Source organism: Strigops habroptila, assembly GCF_004027225.2.
Source record: "Strigops habroptila isolate Jane chromosome 13 unlocalized genomic scaffold, bStrHab1.2.pri S16, whole genome shotgun sequence".
NCBI classification, from domain to species: domain Eukaryota; kingdom Metazoa; phylum Chordata; class Aves; order Psittaciformes; family Psittacidae; genus Strigops; species Strigops habroptila.
The window spans coordinates 3,107,192-3,134,829 of record NW_022651054.1 but is presented as its reverse complement, the minus strand read 5'-3'; the positions used below and the strand labels follow the sequence as shown (position 1 = coordinate 3,134,829).

At 42.1% G+C, this 27,638-nt stretch overlaps 1 protein-coding gene across 8 annotated transcripts; it reads left to right on the top strand.

Moving 5' to 3' along the window:
• The first annotated feature begins 650 nt into the window (after window positions 1-650).
• On the top strand, window positions 651-26,141 carry LOC115602003 (merlin-like). 8 transcript variants are annotated; one of them, XM_030472670.1, is made up of 20 exons: window positions 651-727; window positions 1,131-1,236; window positions 4,392-4,638; window positions 6,097-6,214; window positions 8,137-8,262; window positions 8,633-8,755; window positions 12,543-12,626; window positions 13,399-13,467; window positions 13,688-13,770; window positions 15,021-15,096; window positions 15,548-15,685; window positions 17,413-17,487; window positions 18,227-18,340; window positions 18,781-18,903; window positions 19,486-19,703; window positions 20,588-20,690; window positions 21,386-21,513; window positions 22,073-22,223; window positions 22,893-23,102; window positions 24,400-26,141. In XM_030472670.1, exons 3-20 carry the CDS (start codon window positions 4,631-4,633, stop codon window positions 24,433-24,435), a joined length of 1,983 nt encoding a protein of 660 aa, XP_030328530.1. In that variant the 5' UTR covers window positions 651-727; window positions 1,131-1,236; window positions 4,392-4,630; the 3' UTR covers window positions 24,436-26,141. The 8 variants fall into 8 exon arrangements, with proteins under 8 accessions (XP_030328530.1, XP_030328529.1, XP_030328531.1 ...); XM_030472669.1 differs by lacking the exon at window positions 651-727 and having other exon boundaries at window positions 734-1,236; XM_030472671.1 differs by lacking the exon at window positions 651-727 and having other exon boundaries at window positions 734-2,690.
• The last annotated feature ends 1,497 nt before the right edge of the window (window positions 26,142-27,638 follow it).

Below are 27,638 nucleotides of genomic sequence, written 5' to 3'. Positions count from 1 at the left end.
CCTCAGGAGCTGTGGGGAGGTCTGCCCTGCCTCTGGCTACTGTGGGCTCGCACAGCTCAATCCAGCCTGGTTTTTGGTACAAATAAGTGATGTGGGTGCTGCATTCAGCAGTAACGTGTTGTGCTGCAGGGCTAGGCACAACCTGCAGCGGGTCTCAGACTGGAAGGAGGCAGAGGTGTGAGAGCTGAGGTGCTGTTCTTTACTCTGGGGATGAAGCTGGCTCCCAGCGCAGTCGCTGTGTGGCACTGGGGTCTGTTTGCACAGGCAGGAGGTTTGTGCTCTTCCCCTTACTGTTATGTAAATGAGCCAAATCTTGAAGTTTTGCCATGTAAACAGAAAATGATTGTAACATTTATGAAGGGAGAGCTGGCCTGTTATCCTCATACTTACCCTGGTCCAATTCAGTATCTGTATCTAAAATGGAGGGGTAAAAAAAAACAAACCAAAAAAACACCAAACAAGTGAACAAAAACCCACTTCAAAAACTAAATAATGGCAAAAAAAAAAAAAAAAGTCTTGTCTTTGCTGTTGCATTTGAGGTGGTGTGCGCCTGGCAGCTCACGGAGCTGGTGGTTTCTCTTCCTGTGACTTCAGGCTGTGACCATCCCTTTTCTGATTTAAATGTGTTAATTTTTCTTTATCTACTGGCAAGAACGTTGGTTGCTGCTCGCTTTTCAGGCTCCTTAGGTATTATTGTCCCATCAGCACTCACTACAGAAGAGGGCAGGTAGGGAATCGTGTTTACTTAGCAGGACAACACTGTGCAGCTTCCCTTTTTAAGGTGGTTGGGTATAGTGAGGACAGGCTGTTCTTTGTAAGGCTGGAGACACTGTTGAAATCCTTTGATCAAAAACGCTCGAAGGAGTTATTTGGAAGTTCATTATCAGTTCTTGCAGATATCCAAGCCAAGATTCATGGGTTTCTCTTACTTTAGTGCCTTATTGGTTGAATTACAGTGGTGAGAAGTTGGGAGGAGTCTTGCTGGCACAGGCAGGAAATGGTTAAGAGCCTTTCATATCACCTGGGAAAGCAATTCTTTGATTTTTCAGAGGGCGCTAACATGCAGCAGTTCATAAGAAACAAAGGAAAGGGGATCAAGTATAAAAGTTGTTCTTGGATTTTATTTTCAGTGGCAGAACTTGTGAGGGCTGGATATTGATGTCTGCTGAAAAATATGGACATTTGGACTCAAAAGAACTTATTTTTCTTATCTTCTTTCAGAAAATGATCTGTGAGGTAAGTTTTGATTCCAGCTGGTGACTTTAGAGAACTTCTTTTTTAGATTGAGAAGTAAGAAAAAACCTTTATATTGTTGACCCATTTTAAAGCAGCGAATTCTTTGCTTAAATTGTTACTTGGGCAGGGCAGGGAGCGCAGGCAGAAGTGTGAGTCAACAATGGTAAAAAGCCCACAGAGCTTTCCTGTATTGTCTGCATTCAAATGCCTTGCATTAATTTTGGAGCTTAAGTATAAAAATTCAGGAGCTGGGGGAAATAGAATGAGTCAGGGGAATTTGTGATGAAGAGTCGCAGTAAATACTTCAGCGATGACAGGAGACTTTCAAATTGTAGTAGGATCTGTGTTAATGAACTTTTGCAGTTGATGCTTCAAGCATCTTCTATTGGTGGCTCTTAAAGTACTTCCTAAACCTTGTTTCTTTAAACCACACTGCACTCCAAAAGGTTTTATATTTCTAGCTTGCGTAAGGACTTTGCTAGCAGATGGTACAGTTGCTGCTCCTATGCGTGTACTGGTCTTTAAGGGCAGGCTGCTTTTGGGGGGGTAAGGGAGGGGTCTCACAGTTGCTATTAATTCCTAGCCTGTCTGCAGCTGAGATTAAGGAGGTCTCACTTTAAAAAGTGCAGTTGGCTTTTTCTGTTTGTGTGAAAACAGATGCTTTTTCACTTGAGTGTGGCTGGCCCAAGTGTGATCGGATGGTAATAGCTCACTGTTGTCACAGACAGCAAGTGCCATGTGAAGGGAAATGTTTATACCCTGTAGACAGCCCTGCAAACCACCCTTGGAAATGTTAAACTGAAAGTAAATGGTACTTTTACACTTGGGAAAGTTAATTGCAGCTTGTTCGCTGAGGTATTTATCTGTCTCTAATATACTGAATTCTGGTGAATTTATTGAGCTTTGTGTGTGTGTGCTGATTTCATTTTCTTTCTCTTTGTAATTTTAAGTTAATACTGGAAGTGGTGCCTGATGTGTGGGTTATTTCCCATATTGATAGAACGTGCAGCGCAGTTGGCGTAACACCACTGCCCATTTAGTGCTGTGATAGATAAGCATCAGTCCTTGCAAGAGTCGCCTTGCCAGTTCTTCCAGCTATTGCGGGCTGTTCCCAGTTTCCCTTGCACCCCCATGTTCTGCTCAGGCATTAGTTTGTCATCGTCAAGACTGAAGAAGTCTATAATCGAGTCACAGCTGGTGGATGGCAGTTCTTTCATCTTGATGTGAACACCCTAAAAGGCAGAGTCAGGACTGTTTAGTTCCTGCAAATTATATTCCTCATCACTGTACTTCTGTTCCCCTCATCAAGCAAAGCTTTTATCATCTTTCTGCTGGTTTTCGTAAGGTGCAGGAGAAGTTGTGGACGTTCACAGCTTCTGAACTCTGTTCCCACATTCTGGCTGGACAGGAATCTTTTTATCACCCTGCCCTATTTTGGATTAATGTGTTATTTGGTAAGGTTATGACACGCTCTGATCTATCGCATTTCACTGCTTCTGGGTCTTGAGCTTAGGTCCCTGTGGCAACTGCAGAAATAAATCACTTGGAGCTCAGTGACCGAAACTCTATCTTGAGAACACGTTGCACATGATTCACAGTTAAATGTTGTTATTAGCAGGGATCTAGAGGGTAGATTGCTTTTGCACTTAAACAAAAGATTGCAAACCCAGATTGTCTTATTCGGCAAGATTCCTCTTACTTGGAATCTTAGGAAATAACTTAGGAAAAAGTTATTTGCCTAAAAACTTGACTGTTAAGTGCTTTTGCTTATGTTTTTTTTTTTGAATGTCAGTATCTGACATTCATTTAAGCTCTTCAGTGCGAAAACATTTTCTATTTCTTTACCAGTGCTATTGATTAAAATGCAGTTTACATTTCTTGGGAAAATGTGATATTCAAAAATGTCTTTTCACTGTGAGTCAGAATGTACTTTTCCATGGAATAAAAATTCTGGAAAGGAAAAAAAAAAATGCTATTGGAAATGTTGAACGAATTATATTGTCATTTCAACCAGGTTATACAAGAAAAAAGGAAGAACTTCAAAGTCAAAATGACAGGCTCTAGTATTTTTGTCATATTTTGAGAAAATTAGTACATTCTTCTGCAGGTCAGTTTTATCTGTTCAGCATTTTCCATATGAAACTCTTTGAGAATGTTCTGTACTGGCCCTAAACCCAAGTTCCTGTTTAAATCAATTGGCTGTTTCGAATTACACCTTAAAAATGAATTGTGAAGCTTTTTTCTTCTTTGTCTTCACCCATTGGTGTTTCTTCTAGAACTACTAGAAGGAGTTGTTCCCAGTGTTGTATAGTAGTTTGTACTTCTCATGCTTTAACTACTGTATCCAATGGTACAATTATTTACAGTAAATCCCTGGTTTTGCAGAAAACTGGCCAGGAAAGACCTTTGGAATGTAACAGGTTAAAATCGAATTTTGCTGGTAGCTGTGTTGCAGCTTGCAAATTAGAGATCAAACAACATTACTGGAATAATTACTGCTTTTTGGATGCCTGCACATGATGCTCTCCTTGTTAATATTGCTGTGGCCACATTACGCCATCCTAATGTGGTAATTTTCTGGGTTTTAAATATTCCTTTTCCCTTAATTGAAAGCACTTTAAGTTGAAAGGACCTGAGCTCTGCTCAGTAATATGCACTGAGGTGTTGCCTAAATTACAGAGGAAACACACTCTGTGGCAAGATCTGTTTTTCACTCCTCTAAAACATATTTCCTGAGGACAAGGGGATACCCTGGGGGTGATGGGATTTGGGTTCTGGATGTGCCTGGCCCTGAAGCCTCTGGTTTGCACTGATTCTCATTAGTGTGAACTGGCCTCTCCTAGGACTGGTGGCAGGCACCAGCAGAAGGAGCAGCTTGAGGAGAGTGCTTTAGGGGGCATGTGGTTCCCTCTGTCTTGAGGAGGGAGCAGATACTGTCACACTGTTGAGATAGAAGTTCAGAAAGATAGAAATTCCATCCTATGCTTTTTCAGCATCATAATATTGTTATTAGTGAATTTCTCTCAACCTGCCTACAATTTAATTAAGCCTGTTATTCCTTGTCTTAACCATTGTGGTCATGAAGAGCAGATGTTATAATGTTTTATCACACTTGTCCCTTCTCTGTACTAACCAGTACTTTCATTTTACCGCAGATTATTTTCTAGCCCTTGGATCTCCTTTTGGATTTTCTCCAGTTCGCCCATTATCTCTCCAAAGTGTGTTGCCCCAGCCTGGACAAGACTTCAGCAGAAGCTTTACCAGAGCTGGCTGGAGGGAGAGGACTCCTCAACTGGTCTCAGTGGTGTCACAAAGATGAATTTCCTCCTGAGCCTTTCTTCCCCACTCTGAGTTGTCTCAAGTACTTGTTCTCAACTCTGCCGCTGATGTCCATATGATTTGGTAACTGGCTCATTTGTTCTCTGCCTCAGCTTCCCTACAATTTAAAAAGAAAAGCTTCCGTGTATCTTTTACCTCCTGTTTAGCTACTTTAAATTTCTGGGTGAGGGGCACATACAGAGTAAGTTGAAAATAATCAGTACATTTGCAATCCAATTTTGAGATCAGCAGAAGCAAAGAAGGGGACAAGATAATGTATAAAATCCTGGAAGGTTCAGACAAATGGAACCTTTCAGTTTAAACTAAACTTTATTTTGGAATTCCTTAAGGAGAGACTGGAAGTCTGCCACAGTGTAATAGTCTTACATTGTAGGAAACCAGAAATGCCTCAGCCTCTTCTTGACCTATATAGTTCACAGACACTAACTGGGTTGTGCAAGTCTGAGCTGTTAATTTTATAAAGTAAAAAGAAGAAAACTTTACAGACTGATTTCCTGTGCTCAGAAATAAACACCTGAGAACTGCATGGTGCAGATTCTCACTATCATTTAACCCCAGCTTGTAACATTTGGTTTGAATGGTATCCACAAAACCCTTGTGGCTGTGGAAATAGCACAGGTCTCATCAATTTTCTTGATGGCATGCAGTGAGTTGCTCTTAGAATATTAGATTTGTGAAGGCATTTTCTGTAGGCTTCTGCAAAATTAAATTCATTTCCCAAGAACCCCACTGGGAAAATTAACTTTCATCATTATGAATTAGTATGCCCAAGAGAACATGGCAAATTCAGCTTAATTTCACTGCATGTATTCTTGGCATTTGTTTCATGTCGGGGAGTTAAGATCTCCTGTTGTAAAGAAACTCAGGAGGTTAGTGGCTCAAGGAGCCATAATTGATGGAAAAGAACTGAGTTGGATTTGGTAACATAAGGTTTTGCTGAGTGATGTAGCACTCTGCTATTTTACAAGTGGAACTTCCACTGATGCATTTGGAGCTGATACATGCCACAGAGACCTTTGAGAAAGGAAATTGTGCTTGGATATGTAAAAGGGATGAGGAATGTCATATTTCTGTTGGCATTATTCAAAAGCCAGGTATATTGCAGAGTCTTGTAAGAGACTGCTGAATTGTATGGATGTGGGTGATTGCATGGAGCACAAGGACTGGACTGAAGGTTCCCTAGATGTCCTCAGCCGTAGTGAGAGGCAGGCCCCTGGATCTTGCAATGTGAGGTCTGAATGGTGTTCTTTCTAGTACTGTAGGAACCCAGTGTTTGCCAAGGTTTTAGGAAAGACTGGAATGACATTTTGGAGCAATTTATTTTAAGGTGCAAACTAAATTTAAAGGTCAAACTTTTGGGTTTTTTTGTTTCAACATCCTTTCTTACTGTCTTGGGCACACAAATGCATATTTAAAGGTGACTTTATTCTGCGAGTTTGGATTTGTCCTACTGTGGAATCTAGCCAAGAAAATGTTACTGGATTTCCAGCCCTAAAGGTAATAATGCGTGTTTGATTTCAGGTGTGGCTGTCCTCATAAACTAAAAAATATGTCCATCCGAGGCCTGAAGAAGAAACAACCAAAGACTTTTAAAGTCAAAATTATAACAGTGGATGCTGAAATGGAGTTCAGCTGTGAGGTAAGAGTCCTCAGCAGAATGCCAGAATGATGGAAATTGACCTTTGTATGAGCAAGACATATATTTGAAAAGTTCAGGTTATCAGTTCATGGATGGTCTTAAAATTGATCTATTATTTTTATAAGCAATGGATTACTCAGGCTGAGATGCATTCCTCTCTTAAACAGCACTGTTTAAGAGAGTGCTGTTTCCATGATTTAAAGGATTTAAAGGATTTAAAGCTGTTTCCATGAAATCCATTTACCTGTGACACCGCTAAGTAAGCAGTAGGCCCGCTTTCTTCATAAGCATTCCAGCACATAATGCAGGACTTGTTTGTGTGTATACCTACTTAGAATCATACAATCATAGAATAGTTAGGGTTGGAAAGGACCTTAAGATCATCTAGTTCCAACCCCCCTGCCATGGACAGGGACACCACACACTAAACCGTGTCACCCAAGACTCCATCCAACCTGGCCTTGAACACTGCCAGGGATGGAGCATTCACAACTTCCTTGGGCAGCTTTGATAAAGAACTCTGCTCAGAGCTGGTCCTAAGATGTTGCTTATAAAGTAATTTATAAAATGGTACTTTTGTGCTCAGCTGATATGGGATTTTCTCTTCAAATTTCCCATTTGTAAACTCCAGTTTATTTCTTTTAACTACTATGGCTGTTTTGTATCTCTGGGCAGAAGGCAGAAATGATCAAATGAAAAAGCTAGCTCTTCTTCTGGTAGTTATGGCACTCTAGTAAATTGGATAGACTGCAGGAAAATATGGAAGCAAATAAATGCAGCAAGTCATGAATTGCTAAATGAATTGGGCTGCACTATTGAGGAGACAGAACTGTGCCTGATTAATTCCTAATCATCCAGCAAAAGCAAGAAGACATACAGTTGCTGGAAGGAGTTAGAAAACTGAGGTCCAATGGGACTGCCAATTCTAATAAGACACTTGAGTGTCTTGTGGGGCATTTAGTATTTTCATTTACTATGTCCCTCAGAGACAGACTAGATTAGTCACAAGCAGCTCACTGCTGTGACCTACAGCTCTGCCTGCAAGTATTCTAGATCAGTGAAAATAAAGGATTTGGAAAATTTGATTTAGAGATCAAAGTCCTTGTTAACAAATCCAGCTTAATGTATTCCTTCCTTTGCTATCTCTCCCTTCTCCCCAGGTATTGTTCTTCTGGGATGATTTCCTGCTTTCCATCCAGATATTACCTAAAAGTTCTTTCCCCTCCCCCCCATTAAGTTTTTCATGGTGGACCAAAGCAAATAGACAAAATCATCTTTTTAACATGTAGCCAAATAGAAGAAAGAGATGTGCAGCCTCCTCAATGCGAAAATGAGGCATCATACGTGTGTGAATTCTGGAGCCTTTAATCAAAGTTTGCTCTCTGGAGCCTGGTTACTAAATTAGTCTAGAAGACGGCTCCTGTTCATTTAAATCAGAGTAGCATAAAGGCTTGGCTTGGTGCCACAGAAATAACCGAGGTACATGAAAGATGGATTTGCTTTCACTGTTTGGCATTTCTGCCCAGTGCCCTGATACTCCTTTGGTTTCCCCTGGCCCTCTCTCAGTCCCTCCGATTTGTATAAACTATTGAATAAGATTTTTACAAATACTAATAAAGCCTTGCCATGTCCTAGGAAAGCAATAGTACAATTGTCATTCCCCACGCTCAGAAAGTCCTTGATGCTGTGGTTAAAAGACTATAGCTGCTTTGTGAATGTTTCTCTGGAGGAGAGGAAGAGGAGGTAGCGCGTTGTAGCTATTGCACCTTTGCTGTAGACAGGAGTAGGCATATTTCATTGAAAAGCTAAAGGAATAAGAGTTCATAGGAGAAAGGCAAATGGTAGCCTAGTTGGCCTGACTAAAATGAAGCAAATTCATTCAAGACATACCTGTTTTTGTTAATTTTCTTTTTCTCTTTTAGATGAAATGGAAGGGAAAGGACTTGTTCGACCTGGTGTGCCGAGCACTTGGTTTAAGGGAGACTTGGTTCTTTGGCTTGCAGTACACAGTAAAAGGAATGTGCACCTGGTTAAAGATGGACAAAAAGGTAGAGGAAACAAAATGTCAAAGTGGCAGTTTTCTTCTTATAAAAAGATTTACTTACTTAAGCACAGGAGCTAAAGGGGAATGTGTTACATGAAAGCTCAATTTTAGATGGTGTCATTATTTTAAGACTGAAGTTTGTTGTGTTGTTTGGTCTGATTGCTTCTGTCACGTGTGACCTGAAGGATCACACAGCAATCACCACTAGATGTACTGATTGCTAGTAGATTAAAGCTCAGCATTGCCCTCTCTTCTAAAATATGTAAAGGCTGCATTAAGTGGGTTATTGTCTGCTTTCTCATTTTCCTCTGGAATATTGTTTTGAGAAACTTACGTACTATTTTTGCTGCTGATTTTATTTTATCTGTAAACAGGTTTTAGATCAAGAAATCCCCAAAGAAGATCCCATTAGCTTTCATTTTTTGGCTAAATTCTACCCCGAGAAGGTAGAAGAGGAACTATTACAGGAAATTACCCAGCATTTATTCTTCCTTCAGGTCAGAAACAATTTTTAACTATGAATTCCTTCTGTATTTACCCCAATGCTTTTGTATTGTCTTTGATCTTGTTGGCAGCTGTTAGTCTCAATGATTTTGCTGGCTTCAGCTGTATCAGTGTCTCTGTAAAGATCTTGTTTTTATGAATACAGACATCTCGCCTGACTGCTGTGCTTTTATGTCCTGGTAAAGCTGAATGTTGTTTGCCTTCTACAGGTTTTTGTTCTGTTGATGGCTTCTCTTACTCTTTGTACTAGGAATGTGAGTTAAATTGCTGAGACCTGTAGTTTCATGTAAAATGACTTTTACACCTCGCTTTTTGGGTGATAATTCCCCATACGGATATTCCAGACTTGTTTTGCTCCTATAGTATGTATTTAAAAAGAAAATCCATGCAAGGTTGGCTCTGCTTGAAGAACTGTGTGGCTTCTGCCCTAACTGGTCAGTGCTGAAAAAGGATGAAGTGAAGCCATCATTTTTGTCAGCTTCAGAAGTTACATTGAAGACTGTGTCATCTGGTCTGCTCTGGCTGCAGCTAAGTTGGATGAAGAGAGTCTCAACAGCTCCTTGTCGCTGTTGTCTCAGCCCTGCTGGTGTAACCTCTCGTGAAACCATTCCCTAACCTAGTTCTTCCAAAATGAGCAGGATTAGAAGAGACCTGTTATTAGATGTACGCAGTGTGGGGGAGTGACTACACAAGCAGTCGTGGTGGCAGATGTGAAGGTGGAGAAGAGGGAAGGAATGGTGGTAAGCAGTTGGGACTGATAAACTTTTTCACCCATATCAGCTGCAGATGGAACAAGACCTGTGACTACAGGCTGTCCGTGAAACTAAAACTTGCCAGTTCCTAAAAATAGTCCAGAGGGTTACTGGGAGATCTTGTTGTATATGGCCGTAGAAGGCACAATCACTAGAAAACAATAACCTGTCCTCCTTAAACTTTCATTTAGGACTGTAGGGAAAAAAAGATGATAGCCATTCTGAAATACAGGTTTGTTCATGAAGCAAGTTTCAAAAGGAGTGGAGCAGCACACACAGCTAGGACTCAAACAGAAGACTGGCCACAATGTGGGATCCTTTTAAAGACAAAGTCTGGAGGCATCATCGTATTGTCTGATAGCCCCTGGATGAGAAATGCTCTTCCCTTGGTGTAGGGTTGGTATTCAGAACATCTAGACTTGCACACTGACTTGTGCCAGTGAAATAAGCCAGTTGGAGTTGGCCTCCCTACCCCATTGAACTGGGTGCATGCTACTCATGCTAGCAGGATAAATCCCCAGAGAAATCCTCGTTACACATAACAAAACCCATTTCAGCTCTGCCACAGGGGCATCTACTGAGGAGCTGCAGGACAGCAGTACTGTCCTCAAGAGCAGAGCTGTTAGCTGTGTGAACACAGCTTGGTTTGTAGACTGTGGTGGTTCTTACAAATTCCCACAAGGTGGAAGCCAGTAAAAATAATAGTTAACCCCACACATGCTACAACCAACAAAGCTGCTATTGATGGTGGTAGCTTTGCAGAGGCAGCTTTGTTACTTGCCACTTGTTTTCTTTTGTCCCAAATTGGAGGAGCAAATTCTTAGTGTGCAGTGCTTTGTTATCAAAATTAAGATGCATCAGCCGGGAAAAGCCATGCTGTGGCTCTATAGCTGCAGAAAGAGGCTGTATCTGTACCAACTGGTATGCAAGCACTGAGTTTTGGATGATCACTTGTTGGTTAGCTGTTTGTTCCCATATCTGTGACATCCAGCTTGTCTCCTGAGTTGCTGTGGAGTCCCTTTACCAGTTACAGCCTCCTGGTGTGTTGCTTTATTCTGGTAGCTTTCAGCAGTATGTGCTTGTGCAAGTAGATTGGGTGTATAGAATAAAATCAGTCTGTAAATAAACACAGTAAATACACTTATTCCCTGAGGAGGATGTGTTAATGAAGTAATGGGAAAATGCTATTGTTCTGAGGGTTAATATACTAACTAGAACTTCATCCAGAACCCTTAACCACTTGGCAGTTTGCTTCTTAAGCTAATTTTGGAAAAGAATGAGAGGGGCAGAACTCTTTTCCTAGTCTTTTAATCCTGATTTTGTTCATTTTCTTCTTTTCTCCTCGAACCTGCCTTGACTAGCAGATATGCAATTAGCAAATTCCTCTCATTCCAAAGGAGAAAAACAAGACCGAAACAAATTTGAACTTGCAAAGTTTCCTGACTATAAGAACTTCAGATCACACCTGGATGCTAATAGGAAAAACATGTACAGACATCTGGATGCCTCCACATTTCAGCTCTTACTGACTATTCAGACCTTTACAAATTAATGTGGCATTACAGCTTTTTGCCAGAATGTGTGAATAAATGTAAATGACTAAAGCTAAACATTGTCTGTTCACAGATCGGGTAATTTGCTTCTTCATAAAGAAGTATAACAAAATGCCTTTGTAAGAACTGATTTATCTGAAGTTGTTCTCAATTCTGAAATGTATGATTTGCACCACGGAGTATGAAAGTTAGAGCTTTCCAATTTGGAAGAAAAGTCTTTTCAGTCCTTTCATTCTTTCCATTTTAACAGCTTACAAAGAATTTTCCCCGTCCTATTACTCAGGTTCATATATTGTGCTCACCAGAGACTACATTTAAAAGAAAAGCTTTCTTGATGGTTCATTTTGGGTTCACAATACCTACGCTGCAAAAGAGAGTTCAGTGCTATCGCAAGTGATTTTTCTTCTTGGAAATGTTTAAGATTGTGCATTATGCAAAATTTCCTTGTCTTGTGCTTATTAGTAGGCTGATTACATCACACCTGAGAGGAGGATTTGTGAAGATGAATTTCCCCTTCCCTCTAGGTTTTCAAGTAAAAATTACATAGCTGATTTAAAATCAAGCAGGATCTTCCAAACTATTACACCTGTCATCTTGGTAGCACCAGAGATTATTAAAATGAAATGAATGTTAAAAGACTCTTTACCATTTATACTGGGCTTTTGGTTTTAAGCCCCTATGGTTTTGTTGTGCTTAGGCCACTGTAACTGAATTAATTAGGTGCTCTATTGTGGGGTCTCCTTTATTCTCTCATTCTGGAAAGCTTGAGAACATATATGACATACTGAAAACTGTAGTGATAGGACAAGGGGGAATGGGTTTAAACTGAAACAGGGGAAGTTCAGTTTGGATATAAGGAAGAAGTTCTTTACTGTGAGGATGCTGAGGCACTGGAATGGGTTGCCCAAAGAAGTTGTGAATGCTCCATCCCTGGCAATGTTCAAGGCGAGGTTGGACAGAGCCTTGGGCGACACGGTCTAGTGTGAGGTGTCCCTGCCCATGGCAGGGGGGTTAGAACTAGGTGATCTTAAGGTCCTTTCCAACCCAAACCGTTCTATGATGGTGGTTTTCAGTATGTCTCTGGCCTTGGCAACGTTAGTCAGGGGGACAGCCTTGGGTAATCTGGTCTAGGTGGACCTGCTTTGACTAGATGGTCCCTTGCAATCTCAAAGTTGATGATTTACATGTTGTGCAGGTAACTTTGCCAAAGCAGGAAGAGAAAGAATTGTTGAAAGGAATGAAATTAGTTTTTTATAATACATTCTTTTTCAAAAGTTGGGATTTTTTTCCCCCCATTAAATGCAATGCTAAGTAAAAGCTTCCTGTGTTTCTGAATGCTATTTTGTTACTGTTATTCATTCATAATGGTGATGTTTGCCAAGTTGTAGTCTGGGCATGTCTAGTTTCATTTCAAGCCTGATATCAAGTTCCAACTTTGAGCTTCTTTAACTTGCTCCCTTTTTCTCTTGATTTAGGTTAAGAAACAAATACTGGATGAGGAAATCTATTGTTCTCCAGAAGCAACAGTTTTACTGGCTTCTTATGCTGTTCAGGCCAAGGTTCGTGCATAGAAGTGCTCTTTTTTAATAGATTTTTTCCTTTTTTAATCAACACGTATCCATGGTGGTGTGTTAAACACAGCAGTGCTAAAATTTGCTATTAAAGAAGTTGGTCGTTCTGGGAGGTACAGGCGCAGCTAGAAAAATAAGCATCAGATGGATTTTGGTATTCTATACTACGCTTTTGCAACTTAAGGGATTTCTTTGGGCCTAATATTTTAAAACGTAATCTTTCTGCCAGCTAGAATTATTTCCTGTTGTTTTAAAAATTGTCCATGGCTACAGCAGGTGCTGACACCAGAGCTCAAAATGGAAGGGTTTAGTATCTCTCAGAACATAGTTCACTTCGTGCCACCAAGAGCCAAACTTGCACAGTGGCAGGAGGTGAGCACAAATTCTTAGCAGGGCTGGCCCTCTGCAGCAGCCAAGTCTATGTGCAGTAGCTATAGGAGTAGGGGAGCTTATGCTCCTGAACGTAGCCTGTACTTCAGAGGAGGGTATGAAGCCATGGAAGATTCCTTCAAATCTGCAGTTACCAAGAGCTGCAGGCTAGGACTGAAGTCTCAGGTTATAGGCCACCTATGCATGGAGCTGCATGCACAGCCCAAAGACTGGAAGGAACTTCCATGGACCTGTTTATTATGTGTTACCCTGTATAGGAAAGAACTAAATCAAAATTTGGCTCAAGCAATTGCATCAAACCGTGCAAGTGACAAGTTCTTCAGCATTCTGAATCTAACAAACTGATATATCTTTTCTTTTCTTGGGACAGTATGGTGACTACGACCCAAATTTTCATGAGCCAGGCTTTCTAGCCCATGATGAGCTTTTACCTAAAAGGGTAAGTCTTTATTCTTTATAAAGCCAAATCTTTAAGTCTACTCTTTGCAACGCAGATATTGTTGTGGAATTAACCAGAGCATTAGAAACTGTTTGCATCTGCCCTGAGTGTGGCAAAATGACCGAGCTGTGAACTGCAGTTCTGCATTCATGTTGCTTGGGAGAGGCACCACATGTATTTGTATCTTCAAAGGAAACCAAACTCCTTCTTTTCTCTGTAGGTCCTCAGGCAGTATCAGCTGACAGCAGAGATGTGGGAAGAAAAGATTACTGCTTGGTATGCTGAGCACAGGGGTATCGCCAGGTATTGAAATAATTTCATTCTTTGGAAATCCCATGCATTTCAGTAGCTGGTTACTTGCTGTCTTCAGTGAAGCTTAGCTGTTGTAGAATGAGCTAAGATATTTTGGTTTCTAAGCTGTGATGTTAACAGGTTAATTTGTAACTAAGGATAAAAACACACACCATTCTGGGTTAAAAAGTGTCTTTACATCATCTGGTGTAAGAAGTGTCTTGTGTAGGGCTCCAAATGCTTGTAAACTGAACAGAGAAGCTGAGGGCTCTTGCACAGCTTCATGACCAAACATACCTAAACCAGGAGTCCTGTGTCATCAGAGTCCACATACGCCAGTGGAGAGAAGTTCCTGCAGAAGGTCTGAGTTGTGTGGGTTTTGCATTTAGCCCTAAGAGTTTCATTTAAGGCCATTGGTTACCTGGAGTTGCTGGTGTGTCTGCCCTGTGCAGCAGCTGCCTTTCTGGAGCCTTATCACACCAGTCTTCTCCTAGAGTGAAAAGGATGGATCTGATATATTTTTGTACCTTGTGAAAATTGTGGCTTGAAAGTTGTCAGTGTACTTAGCAGGGAACCAAAACAGTAAAGACACAGCATCATAGTTCCAGGACTGAGTTTTAGTGCTAGTCCGTGTGGACGTACAGCTACTTCAAGACATTCAGCATGCCTGGAAATTCAATTAAACAAGAAGTAGGAGCTGCTGGCTCCCAGGGGCAGCCTTTCCTAGTATTTTGGTTCAATTTGTCTTTGGCTGTTCTAGATACTTCTTAGCACTGTTTTTACTGAGTATTTTCCTCAAGACTTATTGAAGACTCACCTTGAAGGGAGAAGAACGGTGGGTGGAGAGATTCTCACCCTTCTTTGGCCTCTGCCCAAAGCTCTGTTTAGAGTTTGTTCAAGTCTCATTTCTCAACGAACTCTATTTCCTGAAAGAAATACCCTCATGTCATGGAAAACAATGGTAGGGTAGGTTTCCAAGTTATAATAATGATGGAGTGGCAACATTAACACGAGGATAAGACTGGACTTGCATTTTAATAAAGATTACTCTGTATATATTCAAAATAGGTACAGCTTTACTGTATTCTTTAGAGATGCTGGTTTTATTATCCTTTTCTCTATTATTGAGAGTAAAATGGCAAAATTAAAGAAAGTACAAAGGACCAGATTTCCTCCTCTTTTCTAAGTGGGAAATGTAGAGTCGGCTAGGAGAGGAAGGTTGGAAAGGAATCTCCGAGTGTAACCATGACCTTATTCTCTAGGGATGAAGCTGAGATGAACTACCTGAAAATTGCCCAAGACTTGGAAATGTATGGTGTCAATTATTTCCCAATTGCTGTAAGTGCTTTATTTTAGCAGTTTTCAATTGCTGTAGATGATGGTACTGTCCTTTGAAAATCCTCCAGGGAGTTTGGAACTGGGATTCCTGACTTCTGCTTTTCTCTGCTGATGATGGGCTGTCTACTGGTTGTCCTCACTTGGTTTACTTGCCTGCTAAATGAGGAGGTGAATAAAACAGTTAATGTTTTACAATCTGACAAAGGTCTTGAGTAGCCCTGGGTATGTAGGGGGAAGAAGGAGAAGCCAACTAAAAGTTTGAGCTGCTTTAGGCAACCTGGAGGGCTGGGTTTATTAGCTAGCAGTGACATTATTCATAATATTTTGTGGAAACATCTATTTCCTAAAAATACAGATAAATATCAATGTGTTAGAGTAAGTGTGGTTCTTGTCTGTGGTTGTTTAATGTCACTGTAAATGGCATTTACTGGTATCTATTGCTTTTTTTTAGCAAAATAAAAACCACACAGATCTCTTACTTGGAGTTGATGCCAAAGGTATTCATATCTACAGCATTAATAACAGGTTCTCTCCAAACAAGTCATTTGAGTGGAGTGCTATCAGAAACATTTCCTATAGTGAGAAAGAGGTATGATGGCTTTGATATATTATTCTTTTTGTATGGGCATGGGTGTGGACTGGGATTCTTGGAACAGGCTGAAAGCTGTCTCTGTTTAAAGAAACTGGGGGAGAAGGGGAAAATCCTGGGGAGCTTTGTTACAACACTAGAAATAACAGACCTGCCTTTCAGATGCGCTGCGTATCCTCGGTTCCCCCAGGAGCCAGAGGCTGCTCTGAGCTCTCCAGACGTGTGGAGCTCTCTGTTCTGGTTCCCTCCCTGCTGCTTGTCCTTTGAAAACAAGTGTGTTGCTCTCTAAAAAAGATAGATGTTATGAATGCCACTGTGAACTACCTTCCTCAGTTATCGCAGCAGGAATTAGATGATCTGTTAAAACTTAATGCCATTTTCACATGCAGAAGCTGTCCTTGTAGATGAGGTTTTTGAAGCACAGTGGCAACAGGAGGCATGCAGGGAGATACGTGTTTTCCTGCCTGAATTCTGTCAGATTGTCAGTGAATGATTTCAGTCTTCAGCACAACCCTACCGTTGCAATTCCACTGTAATTTCAGAGCCCATCTTTTGCTTGTAGGAAGTACTGTAGGGAGCGGGTGAAATTTAGTCTCGTTACAAATCATGTGGCTACATGAAAGGCTATAATCAGAAAAACAAAGCCAGGAAAACTACATTGGTACTGAAACTCATCAGCCAAAGGACAGCACAGCCTGTTCCATTTTCTGCAGGCCTTTTGAAGAACAGTGAGGGTGAGGTTTGCTGTTGGAAGTTAGATGTGCACACATTAAATCAAGCAGGAGTTCTGCCTCCAAGAAGTTGGATCCGTTAAACTTCCCCTCTGGTCTTTAAATGAACTGCTTTAGCTCCCTATTGTTGGGAAATTGGGCAGCCCTATATTAAAGCTCCACTATATTCAGTGACACATTCACAGCCCTTTTCCTCACGAGGCAGCATATTCAACCAGTTGTTACCTACGAGGTGAAACAAGCTGTAGGACGTTATGATCTTGGTGACTCAGCTGGCCTGAAATTATACATTGCATTGTAAATGAATTGTAGGAATAGAGTGCTAGCTAACCCACGAGTCACAGCAACCAGGATCTTAAAGAGTGGAGCTCTATTTGTTATGCAGCCAAACTGAGCACACCATAGGAAGCGAAACAATGTGTACCGACCTGGCAGCATGAAAGCTCTTCATGTCCTCTGGAAACAGCTTGGGAGATAGGACTGAAATGTGAGGAAGCAGGAACTCCAGGACTGTTGTGGTCAGAAGAATTTGTCCTTCAGGCCTTGATACATTTGCTTACACCTGCAGTGATTGGTATTCAGAGATGTTTGATTTCTCCCTGACTTTTAAGTATATGACTGCTTCTGGAGATTAATGTATTCTGTTTTCCTGATAACCTGTGCTTGTTCCAATGTTCCCACTATAGTGTGCAAGTGCGCAGGTGGGATTTAGTATGAAAACCACCATCCAAACTGGCACCAGGGTGGGTCTGTGGGAGGCTTTATTTTCTAAATAGCCTGCTACAGGAGCAGATGAGGAACCTGGGTAACAGCAGCCCAGGTTCTGATTCCTTTGAGCAAAAACATTTCTGCATCACTCTCTCTGCACTTGTGCCATAAATCACTGCTTCCCTGGAGAGAAGTGAAGATGGGCTAAAGTTTGCTTTGGTATTAATAGTTTCAGCTTTGTTTTTCCTCCTTCTCAGTGTGTTTTCTTTTTTTCTTTTGCCTGTATAGTTAACTATTAAACCTCTTGATAAAAAAGCAGAAGTCTTCAAGTTCTTTTCCTCTCAACTCAAAGTAAACAAATTGGTAAGTGTCCTGCTTTCCTTCTTTAAAACTGAGTCTGGTAATATTGACTGATAGCTGAGTGAGAAATAGTGTTTGTAAAATCTATTGAGCTTCGGCATGTGTTTTCCTGAGGATTGTTCTGTCCAGGAAGTCAGGGTGCATATGTTTGTCTTCTCTGGGAAGGGGAGATGATGGGTGGAAAGCAAGATGTGGAAGAAGGCCCAAATCACAAAAGGAAATCCAGATACTGGAAGTAGAGGATGTAGCATATGGAAAGGTGCAAAGCCACTGCAGCATCTGCCTATCTGGCTGCTGTAGGTTCTTAATCAGCTACTGCTTCTCCTTTTCTGGGAGAAGCAACAAGGAAGGGACCTAATCAACTGGCTAATTGCATCATCACCCATTGCTTCCTAACACAACCACAGGGGCTGGGGCACTTCTCAGTGAGCTTGTGGAGGGGCCATTGCAGGTGACTGTTCCCACAGCTACATCTTTTGTACTCATGGCCTAGATCTATTGCCTGTTCTTATTCAGGAAATGGAAGAGGGACAGAAGGAACCCCTTCTCCTGTTACGAACTTTTCTGAGCCATTATGTACCTGGGAATGCCTGCCCTGGGTGCTGATTTGCTTGGAAGGGAAGCAACTGCCAGCACTAGTGCTGAAGTCAGAATAGTGAGCTTCTGTCCTGTAGGGCTCTTCATATCTCTGGCTGGGGCACAAGTACATCAAAATCAAATTTGCTTTGCTTTTCCTATTCAGATTTTGCAGTTGTGCATTGGAAACCATGACCTATTTATGAGGAGAAGAAAAGTGGACTCAATAGAGATCCAGCAAATGAAAGCACAAGCCAGGGAAGAAAAAGCTAGAAAAAAGGTAGATTCTTTCTCCTCCTCTATTGTTGGAAATCCTAATTATTATTCCAGCTGGTGCCCTTGCTGTCCATGCACTGCATCAGTGTGTGTGGGAGGTGAGAAAGTGCAGCAGGATTGGATGTGGGAACAGCTCTGGTGTGTATATAGCATCTGAGGATGTAAGTGATGTTTGTGAAACTGAATCAGTGATCGCAAAGATTTGGGGTACGTAGCAGATTGATCCAAGTGCTCTTCCAGAGGTCTGAAATAACCAGTGTTACCTGTTAGAGGAGTTCAGTGCTGCAAAGTACAAACAGCTTCAGCACTGCATCTCTGGTGAGTATCAGTCCACCAGCTAGAGACCAGCCTGTTCTTCATTAGATTCATTTGTTGTGCTGGCTCAGGCCAAGATGAGATTCTGCTGTGAACCCACAAACGTGGTATCGCTCATTCTGTTTCCAGATGGAGAACCAGAGGCTGGCCAGGGAGAAGCAGCTCCGAGAAGAAGCTGAGCGAGCCAAAGAAGAGCTGGAAAGGCGTCTTTTCCAGCTGGAAGACGAAGCCAGGCAGGCCAATGAGGCCCTGGTGAGTAGCACATTAGTCTGAATATTCTCATGCTTGACAGCCTTTCTTGAGTTTGGGAGCTTTTTTTCTTATGGCTCCATGAGATATCAGGAATTATGGCTCAGACAAGGCTGGAGAGTTTCTGACCACTGGTGGAGAGGGCATGCTGGAATTCCTGGGAAAACTGGATCTGCCATAATCTCCATTTGCTGTCAGGTATTTGCTCTCTGTATTTGGTTTAGAGTGCTTTCTTCATGCAAAGAGGGAAGAAAGGAAGCAACCTTGGAGCTGAAATTGGGAGGAAGGGGCATGGTGCACTGGCAACTGAAGGGGCCAACTTCAATTTTTGGTTAATGTCTTTGTCCAGCTCCAAGCCAATGTGTCTCCTTGCTTTGTAGAGGTGAGCAGCAGGAAGGAAGATAGGCAATTCTGGATGAGAGGAGGAACACCAGACCCTATAGTTATGTTTACTACACTTTTTATTCTAAGGAATAATATTTTTATCACTTGATCTTTTGGGAAAAGATGTCCTCTTCTGACTATTTGCAGGGGTAGTTTTGTAGATGCTAGACAGGGTGACTAAGAAAAATGGTTTCTTCTTAGCTCCGATCCCAGGAAGCAGCAGAGTTGCTGGCTGAGAAAGCTCAGATTGCAGAAGAAGAGGCAAAATTGCTGGCCCAGAATGCTGCAGAAGCTGAGCAAGAGCGGCAGAGGCTGGAGATCACAGCTCTGAAAACCAAAGAGGAGAAACGCCTGATGGAGCAAAAGATGCGGGAGGCAGAGCTGATAGCAGTGAAGCTGGTGAAGGAGTCTGACCGGAGGTTAGATTTGCTCGGGTGAGGTTGTGTGGCTCTGCAGGGTTGCCTGGGTGGAGAATGTGCTGCTTTTCTCAGCTAAGCCTGGGAGGAAGAGTGTCTAAGCCTTCAGAGTGACTAAGCCTTCCTGCATCTTGTTTGTTTCACCTGGTACAGGGTGGTTGTGATGCAGGTCAAAAAGTTTCCAGAGGATCAGATGCAAGGCTTTAGAGATGGTTAATATTAAAGATCCAGAATGCAGAAGCATTTGCTATGTAGTGTTATCAAAAGAGCACTGGCTACCTAGCTATCTACATTTACCAGTTTGTATACTCTGTGAGGGAGGAGGCTGTTCTCATTTATTAGTACCAAGTGGTGGTCTCTTATATCCCTTTTAGATCTCTGAGAACTGTAAATCAGGTAAAGTCCTGTGGAACATAAACCACTCTGTGTTTGCATGTTCCATATGATGCCTGAAGATGCAGAGCAGACTACTGTTGACAGAGGATGTTTAACTTGCTGTTAAGGGCCTTCTGCTTGTTTTTAGGATACTGCCAAAAAGCTTGCCAAAATAAAGAGCAGATTATGTTGCACCTCTCCCCACCTTGGGAAGGATCTCTGACAGCCTGGAGCATCTGTATCAGCAGGTCATAACTGAGCCCATGGAAATTAGGAGTAGGAAAAACATGTTCATTCAGCCAGTTTGAGCAGGATTGTCTTTGAAAGCAATCCTGCTGTGTCCTCTTAGTTCTCCATCTGAGCAACCCACTGCAAGTATCTTTGGGTAAAGGAATAACTCACAGTAATGGATCTTGTTCTCTGGAAGCTAGTGAGGTGTATAGCTCTGAAATCCATGTTTTGCTTTATACTGGAAATCATCAGCCATTCATGTCAGGATATTTGTCTTACAGAGCCAAGGAAGCAGAGCATCTGAAACAAGATCTGCATGAAGCCAGAGAGGCTGAACGGAAAGCAAAGCAGAAACTCTTAGACATAAACAGGCTTAATTATCCTGTAAGTTCCTGCTCTACTGGGCACCACTTCATTTTTAGAGATAGTCAGTTGTTGATTGCATTTTTATAGCCCCCATCAAGCTGAGTAGCGGCATGTCTGCATCCAGCTGGGGGACAAACACCTATAGGACCAGGTGGTGCTTAAACACAGTGTAGCTAGGATGGAAATTATATTTGTTCAGGACAGCGAGTCAGGATGATAAGAAAGGCAAGACTAAAGTTAAAAGCAGGACTGGTGTTGGGGCTTAGGGAGCAGAGATTGTCTTGGCCAGTATTGACTTTGTGCCATCTCAGTTGGGCATTTCCTCGTGAAGGTTGTTCTGAGCCAGCTGCATTGTCCTGGCATGTGCATAGCCCATGAGTGTCTTTAGGCAAAGCAGATAAAGTTGTCACCAGCAAGAAGGCAGCTGTGTGCCCCAACTCCCTCCTCTGCTCCAGTGTTGCTGAGAATGGGTTTCCATTCTCTGCTGAAATACATAAGAACATTGCAGCCAGGATACTTCTCAGCCCTTGGATCCACCAGTTCATCTGGGGCCACTCAGGTAGAGGGGAAGGGCTGCAGGAGCATCCGTGTGTCTTGGAATCCATGGGTAGCTTATAAAATGGCTCAGCATGGCATTCTTGCAGAAACTGGGGAGATAAACCCCAGTTTGAACAATCAGATTTCACTGACAGTGCTTGTGTCACCTCTTTCAGCACATGGTCAAGTACCCGCAATACTCGCCAGCTGAAACCAGAGATGCCAACTTTGACAAAGGATCCATAAAGCTGGATTTGAAGGACATTGACCTCAAGAGACTATCCTTTGAGATAGAGAAAGAGAGGTATCATTATGCTTATGGCGTAAATACATGAGTATGTTCATCATGGAAAGTACAGAAAGGTAAAGCAGTATCTGGGAATCACAGTTCATCTTTTTAACATCTCAGGATGGCCTCCTACTTGTACATACATCTGGAGCCTTTTATTGAGCTGGCATAAGTTATGTCTGTGTAAGACTAGCTATTTACACACAGAAAGTGTTCTGGTGGCATCAAGCTTATGGCTTCTGTCTTGGAGAGCTTTATGTCAGGGGCAAACTTTGCTGGTTTAACAGCACGTTAGAGGAAAGAAGTTTCCCTCTAGTGTTGAAGTGTGGTATTGCTTTGATCTAATACATGGAGAAGCTCTTCCTCTTTTGGTCTGGAAGGAAATGCTTGGTAAAAAGCTAGTAAGTGTGGGAATGCTGAGGGGTGGAAGTGAGCCCCCTTCTCACTGGGTCAGGGGCTGCCTATCAAAAACCCAAAATGCAACTAAGAACTTCCTCCGTCCTCCTTCCACACACACCAGTTCTTGAGCTATGTCATGCCACTAAGCTTTTTGTCTCCAACGTGTGGACTGCAGGCTAGACTACTTAGAAAAGAGCAGAAAATTTGAAGATCGACTGAAAGAGCTGAAATCTGAAATTCATGCTCTGAAACTAGAAGAAAAACAGTCTGGGCTTTACTCTCGCTGGAATGAAGTCCTGGGATCCTTGGATCGCTCCTTAGGAAATGTATGTACCCCAAATACCTGCTACCTTTTCATCGTGAACCATTAAAGAGAATAGCATGTGTGTGCCAAATGTAGTTGCTGTATTTCAGTTCAAGGCACATGCTACAGTACCCTTGATAGTAAATTACTTAAAGTGTGAACACAGACAAGGAAAATTCGTGTCAGAACATCCAAGAAGTTTTTCCTGGGCAGGATACCAGTACCATAAGCAAAAAATACCTTATTTTACAGATTATGAAATCACAGTAAGGGCTTAAGGTCTTGGAGCAACCTAAATTGTTGTAACTTAATAATACATTTAAATAGTTTGCATCACATTCTCATTCACGTGCTTTGTGGTTGCTGAAAGTCATGAGTCTTGGTGTCGTTTTTTTTTTCTCAAGGCAGTGAGGAACTAAACCCAGATTTCTGTTGGAAGTTTCTTGTTATTTATGCAAACATTCTGGCCTCTTCCTGAACCAGTGCAAGAATAGGGCTGGCTTTGTCTTTCCAGGTTGTTCCACATGTAGCAAAAATGGCTCCAAGTCAATGGTTTTAGAGGGAGAATGGAGGTTTAGAAAAATTGTGAGGGAAGATGGCCTTTATTTTCTGTCTATATATCTGATGTTCTTTTGGGCTTAATAAGTGTTGAGATAGAGAGGGCATTAAATTTCCATGTGCTTTTTTAAAGACCCCATCATGGATGAAAACCTTTGAAACTGGAGATTCATTGGATATAAATCTTCGAAGACCTTTCCCTGCTTATTTGTTAAATACTACAAGCAGCTGGCCTTGTACCAACAAAATTCAGCACACAGTGCCAGTGGAAAAGTCATCTTTTCAAGCAAATTCCTTGGTTGCCAACAGTGTGGGCACAGGAACTAGAAAACAGATTATAAAGGTAATCAGATTTGTAAGTAAATTCCCAAATGCTCACTGAAAGCGTATTATTCAGAGAGGTCAATAATGCCTGGCTTTAGGGACCTGTTTTGTCACAGCATCTCAAATGATGAGTCAATGTGTGGCTGTTGCATGAGTTTGGTGACCCTGCACTGGTGTGTGCCATTTGGGACTGTTCATAACCTGAGGCCATCTGATTTTTTGCATGATCTAAGCTGGAATGCAAAGCTGTAAGTGTTGGTGAATGAACCAGAAATGCCTGTATGGAGTAGGAAGATCTATGTTAAATTTTATTTGTATCAGCCAGGCTTGGAAATGAGAATGTGCTCCCACGTACAGAGAGCTTAAAATACACTGTGCCTGTTTCTCAGGTTTGTTGGTATCTTAAACCAGGTAATCCCTCTTTTAAAGGGCAGAGAGTAAGATACCAGTAAATGCCTAGACTTCCAAAAGTTCGGGTCTCTTCCAATGTGTTCCCTTTCAAAGAGTCCTGAAGTACTAATGAGTGAGAAGAACTGTAAGGACAAGCAGTCTTGAACAGTGGGAAGGAAGTCAGCTTTCTCTTGGCAATGCTAATTGTGCAAGGTGTTGGGAGTAAAGAAAACTTGATGTATTTGCTGCTGGTTTATGTTAACAAAACTGAGGGGGTTTAGGATCCTCCAGTATCTGAAGGGGGCCTATAAGGATGCTGGGGAGGGTCTCTTCGTTAGGGACTGTAGTGGTAGGACAAGGGGTGATGGGTTCAAACTTAAACAGGGGAAGTTCAGGTTAGATATAAGGAAGAAGTTCTTTACTGTGAGGGTGTGGAGCACTGGTATGGGTTGCCCAGGGAGGTTGTGGATGCTCCATCCCTGGCAGTGTTCAAGGCCAGGTTGGACAGAGCCTTGGGCTACATGGTTTAGTGTGAGGTGTCCTGCCCATGGCAGGGGGTTGGAAGTAGATGATCTTAAGGTCCTTTCCAACCTTAACTATTCTATGATTCTATGATTATTTAGAGGCTCTAGCGTATAACATTCAAGACCTGAATCTTCGGGGTTGTGTGCTTAGAACTAGAAGGAACAGCTGAGTGTAGCAACAGATGAGGAAGCAGCTCTTTCTAATGCAAGTAACAGAAGCAACTTTTTAAGACTAACCTATCCAAATAGCAGGGATGCTTGTTTTAAGAAAAAGGTATTTCAGGGCATCTTGCAAAAGGCTGCAGAGTTGGAGGTAAAGGAAGAACAGGACCAAAAGGAATTGCTTTGTTTTAAGCAGGAGTTCAGGATGGAACTAACTCTTCCTATTTGATTTGTCTGTAGGTTCAGCAGCATGACTCGGATGTGATCTACATTTGAAGCCTCTCATTTCCTTACCAGACTGGTAGGATGTTGTGGCCATCTTTTTTGACTGCTGCAAATTGCACCTATATGAGGACACTTGCACAGCTCTGTCTGCTGACAGGCAGCAGCTTAAGAGAAATGGTACTATAGTTAGAGAGGTGCCATTCAGCTTCCAAGCAGGTAATGTAAGCTGGGAGCACTAAAACTGCCAGTGTAACATGGTGTCTTTGGGTACAATGGTAAACATACAAACCCAGAGGAGTGTTGTTTACTACTTATGCACTTTGAAGAAACACTTTATACTTCACTAAACCTTCCTCCCGCAGGTGTTTTTACACACTGACTTACCAGTAGGGTACTGTACTTATGTAGAAAGGATGCTAGGCAGCAAGTGGCCAGGAGATGTTTTGGATGAGAAGAAAATTGTACGTGACCTTGGTGTTTACCTACACAATAGACTAATTATGTTTTCAGTCAGGTCCATGGGACACCAGTCCCACAGAGCTGCTCAGCATGTTAGTGTCTGCCTGCCAAATACTTTCGTTTCCTCCCCAAACACTTCTTGGTTCGCTTAATTGATTTGCATTTCTCTGTGAGAAATCTCAGCTTTCAGTTCCAGATGCAGAAGTGGACGTCTTCAGATACCTCTCATTCCTGGGGGAATCCTTTGTTTGAAATGCAAAGCTTCTCTCTACAGTTTCTGACTCCATCAAGCACTTTCTGTTGCTTTTGCCGCTCCAGCAAACTTTGCATACATTAACTTGTTTCCCAGTTCTGTGTAACACAGCTTGCAAATTAGACAAAGACAAAAGATGCTCTTGGTGTCTGCTAAAGTTGGACTTGTCTCTGATGGAGAGGTGCATGCAGCAAAATGTCTGCCTCATTAGTAAAACCTACTTGCATTTTCTGGTTTGGTGTGTGTTTAAGTGTCTGTTTCACCATAAATCTTCAGCCTGGGGAAGCAGACAGTATGCAGCTGTAGCTGAAGTAGTAGCACTGTTGAGCATGTGTTGTAAAAATGAACGTTGATGTTGTTAAATATCTTGTTCTAAAAGCTAAGATTAAAAAAATACATTCAATAAAAAGCTTCCATTTCCACTTGCTAGTAAGAGCTTTGAACTGAATGTTGTGTCAGTATTACAACAACATTAACAAGGCAAGTTCCAAGAACAAACACACAAATCTCCCCTGTACACATCTGCAACAGCCTGAGAGCACAGTGGGGGATAGTATCTGTAGCCTGTTCTGTTCTCAGACTTTTACCAGTTGTGACAGTTACATGGCAGGATGCACATAACAGCCATCTGCAGTGGTGTCCTGTTGTCAGTTTTCTCAGCCCTGAGAGTAGTTGCTGCCTTCGGTTGGTAGGGTGTGGAGTGTGTTAATTCTCTTCACAGCTCTGTCTGATTTGAGATGTTTGCAGACTATTGGCTATTACACACATATCCTCAGATCCGTCTGGGAGCAGCCTTGTGTGTGAGATGGAGAAGCTGTCAGAGGTGTCAGACTGAGGAGGCAGATACCGTCAAGGTCCCAGGGTTGGGTAGGTGGCAATGACCAGAATTTGGAGAGTGATGAGATAGGAAATAGTCCTAGAGGAAAACAGTACAAACCAACTCTGAACATGGCATTCTTAGATTTGGGGTTGGGGAGGAGTGCTGGGATTTCCCTGGTTCTTGTATTCCTGTTTCCTTTTTGTGTGTGTGTGTCTTGCCACAGATAACTAAACTTGTACCCTCCCTCTGCCATATGTGCTGGGGCTTCCTTTTGCTGTTGTATCTGAGCTGCATCATATTATAGGGCACAGAGAAAGAGAACTGCTCCATAAGCAGGATGATTTATTTCTTTGGACTTGGTCCAGTGCTCCAGTATATCACAATGAAAGAAAAGACAAGGTCACACTGTAAGCTTAAAAATTAAGCCTATGTGCACAAGCTGTTCTCGGACTGCTGGCTCCCACCTATTCTTGCTGTGCATTGCTCATGTGCAGCACCATGTTCCTGCATACTTGTATGCATGTTTGCAAGAGGAGCTGGTATCTGCTGGAAGAACGCTTGCACAACCACAAGGTGAAGTCAGATGTACTGGGCTGTTGCTGGGAGGCAAAGAGAAGTGCCACCTGGGCATTAGTTTGCTTAAAACCTAAGGAAATATTTGCAACGATTAAACTTTAATATATTAGTGCTTCTGATGCTCATACTCATTTGCAGAATTGACCACTTAAAACAGGCAGCTACAGATGTGCTGAGGTGGATGTGAGGTTGTCTTTCAGTTGAACAAAGTATGAGAAGCGTGAACCCTGGTTGCCTCCAGAGCAGGGAAGAGAACAAAGATATCTTGTTCTAATCAGTAACTGCAAGATTTGCCACCCTAAAGAGCGAGATATTTACCTGATGATGCTGTTGGCATATTAGAACTTTCGAAGCCAAACATAGAGCTGAGTGTGGTGAAGAGCTGTGGACCAGCGGTCAGCAGATGGTGCTGCGATGCTGTTCTGCTGCATAGTTTGAACGACCTCCACAACAGCTCAGAAAGACCTGGCTTGGAAACCCTGCCTTGCTGCTTGGGAATCTCTGCCAATTTGTATGTTCCCACACTAGCCTGAACTTGCTCATATTCTCTTTCTGGAGTTTAACCTGACATGATTTTTGATGGGGGATTCAAAACGTGCAAGCATTATGCTCTGAGAAGTGATTACTGCACGAACAGCTTAATCCCATGGGAAAGAGCTAGCTCCCCGTATTACAACAAAAATCCTCTAATAGTTCTGTCACGTCATTGTCACCATCAGACTGTAAAAATGGCCAATGGCTGCTTGAGTGCATTTCATCCATGACTGCCAAAAGCATGTGGGACCCCACAGGCCCGGTGCTATGTGATATTTTCATTAATGCTATTTGAAACAAGCATAGGCTTGTTAAATTTGCAGAGCGTGGAAGAATTGTGGTGTGTAAGTCTAAACAGGGTGGGAGAGGCCTGAGAACAGTCTGCAAGGGTCACTGCAAGGAGGAAAGAACAAATTCGTCCTTTGTTTTCATGCTGGATAAGACACAGTGTTCTAGTCTCAAACTACAGCAAGAAATGGAAGAAAAAGTACTGCAGCAGTGAGGAAGTGCTAATAGATCACCTGGAGAGCAAGGAAATCTGTTCCTGGAGTGACACAGTGAGTGTTGATCTTCTGTGTGGAAGTTGGTGGCTTTCCCCAGCCGTATTTTCTG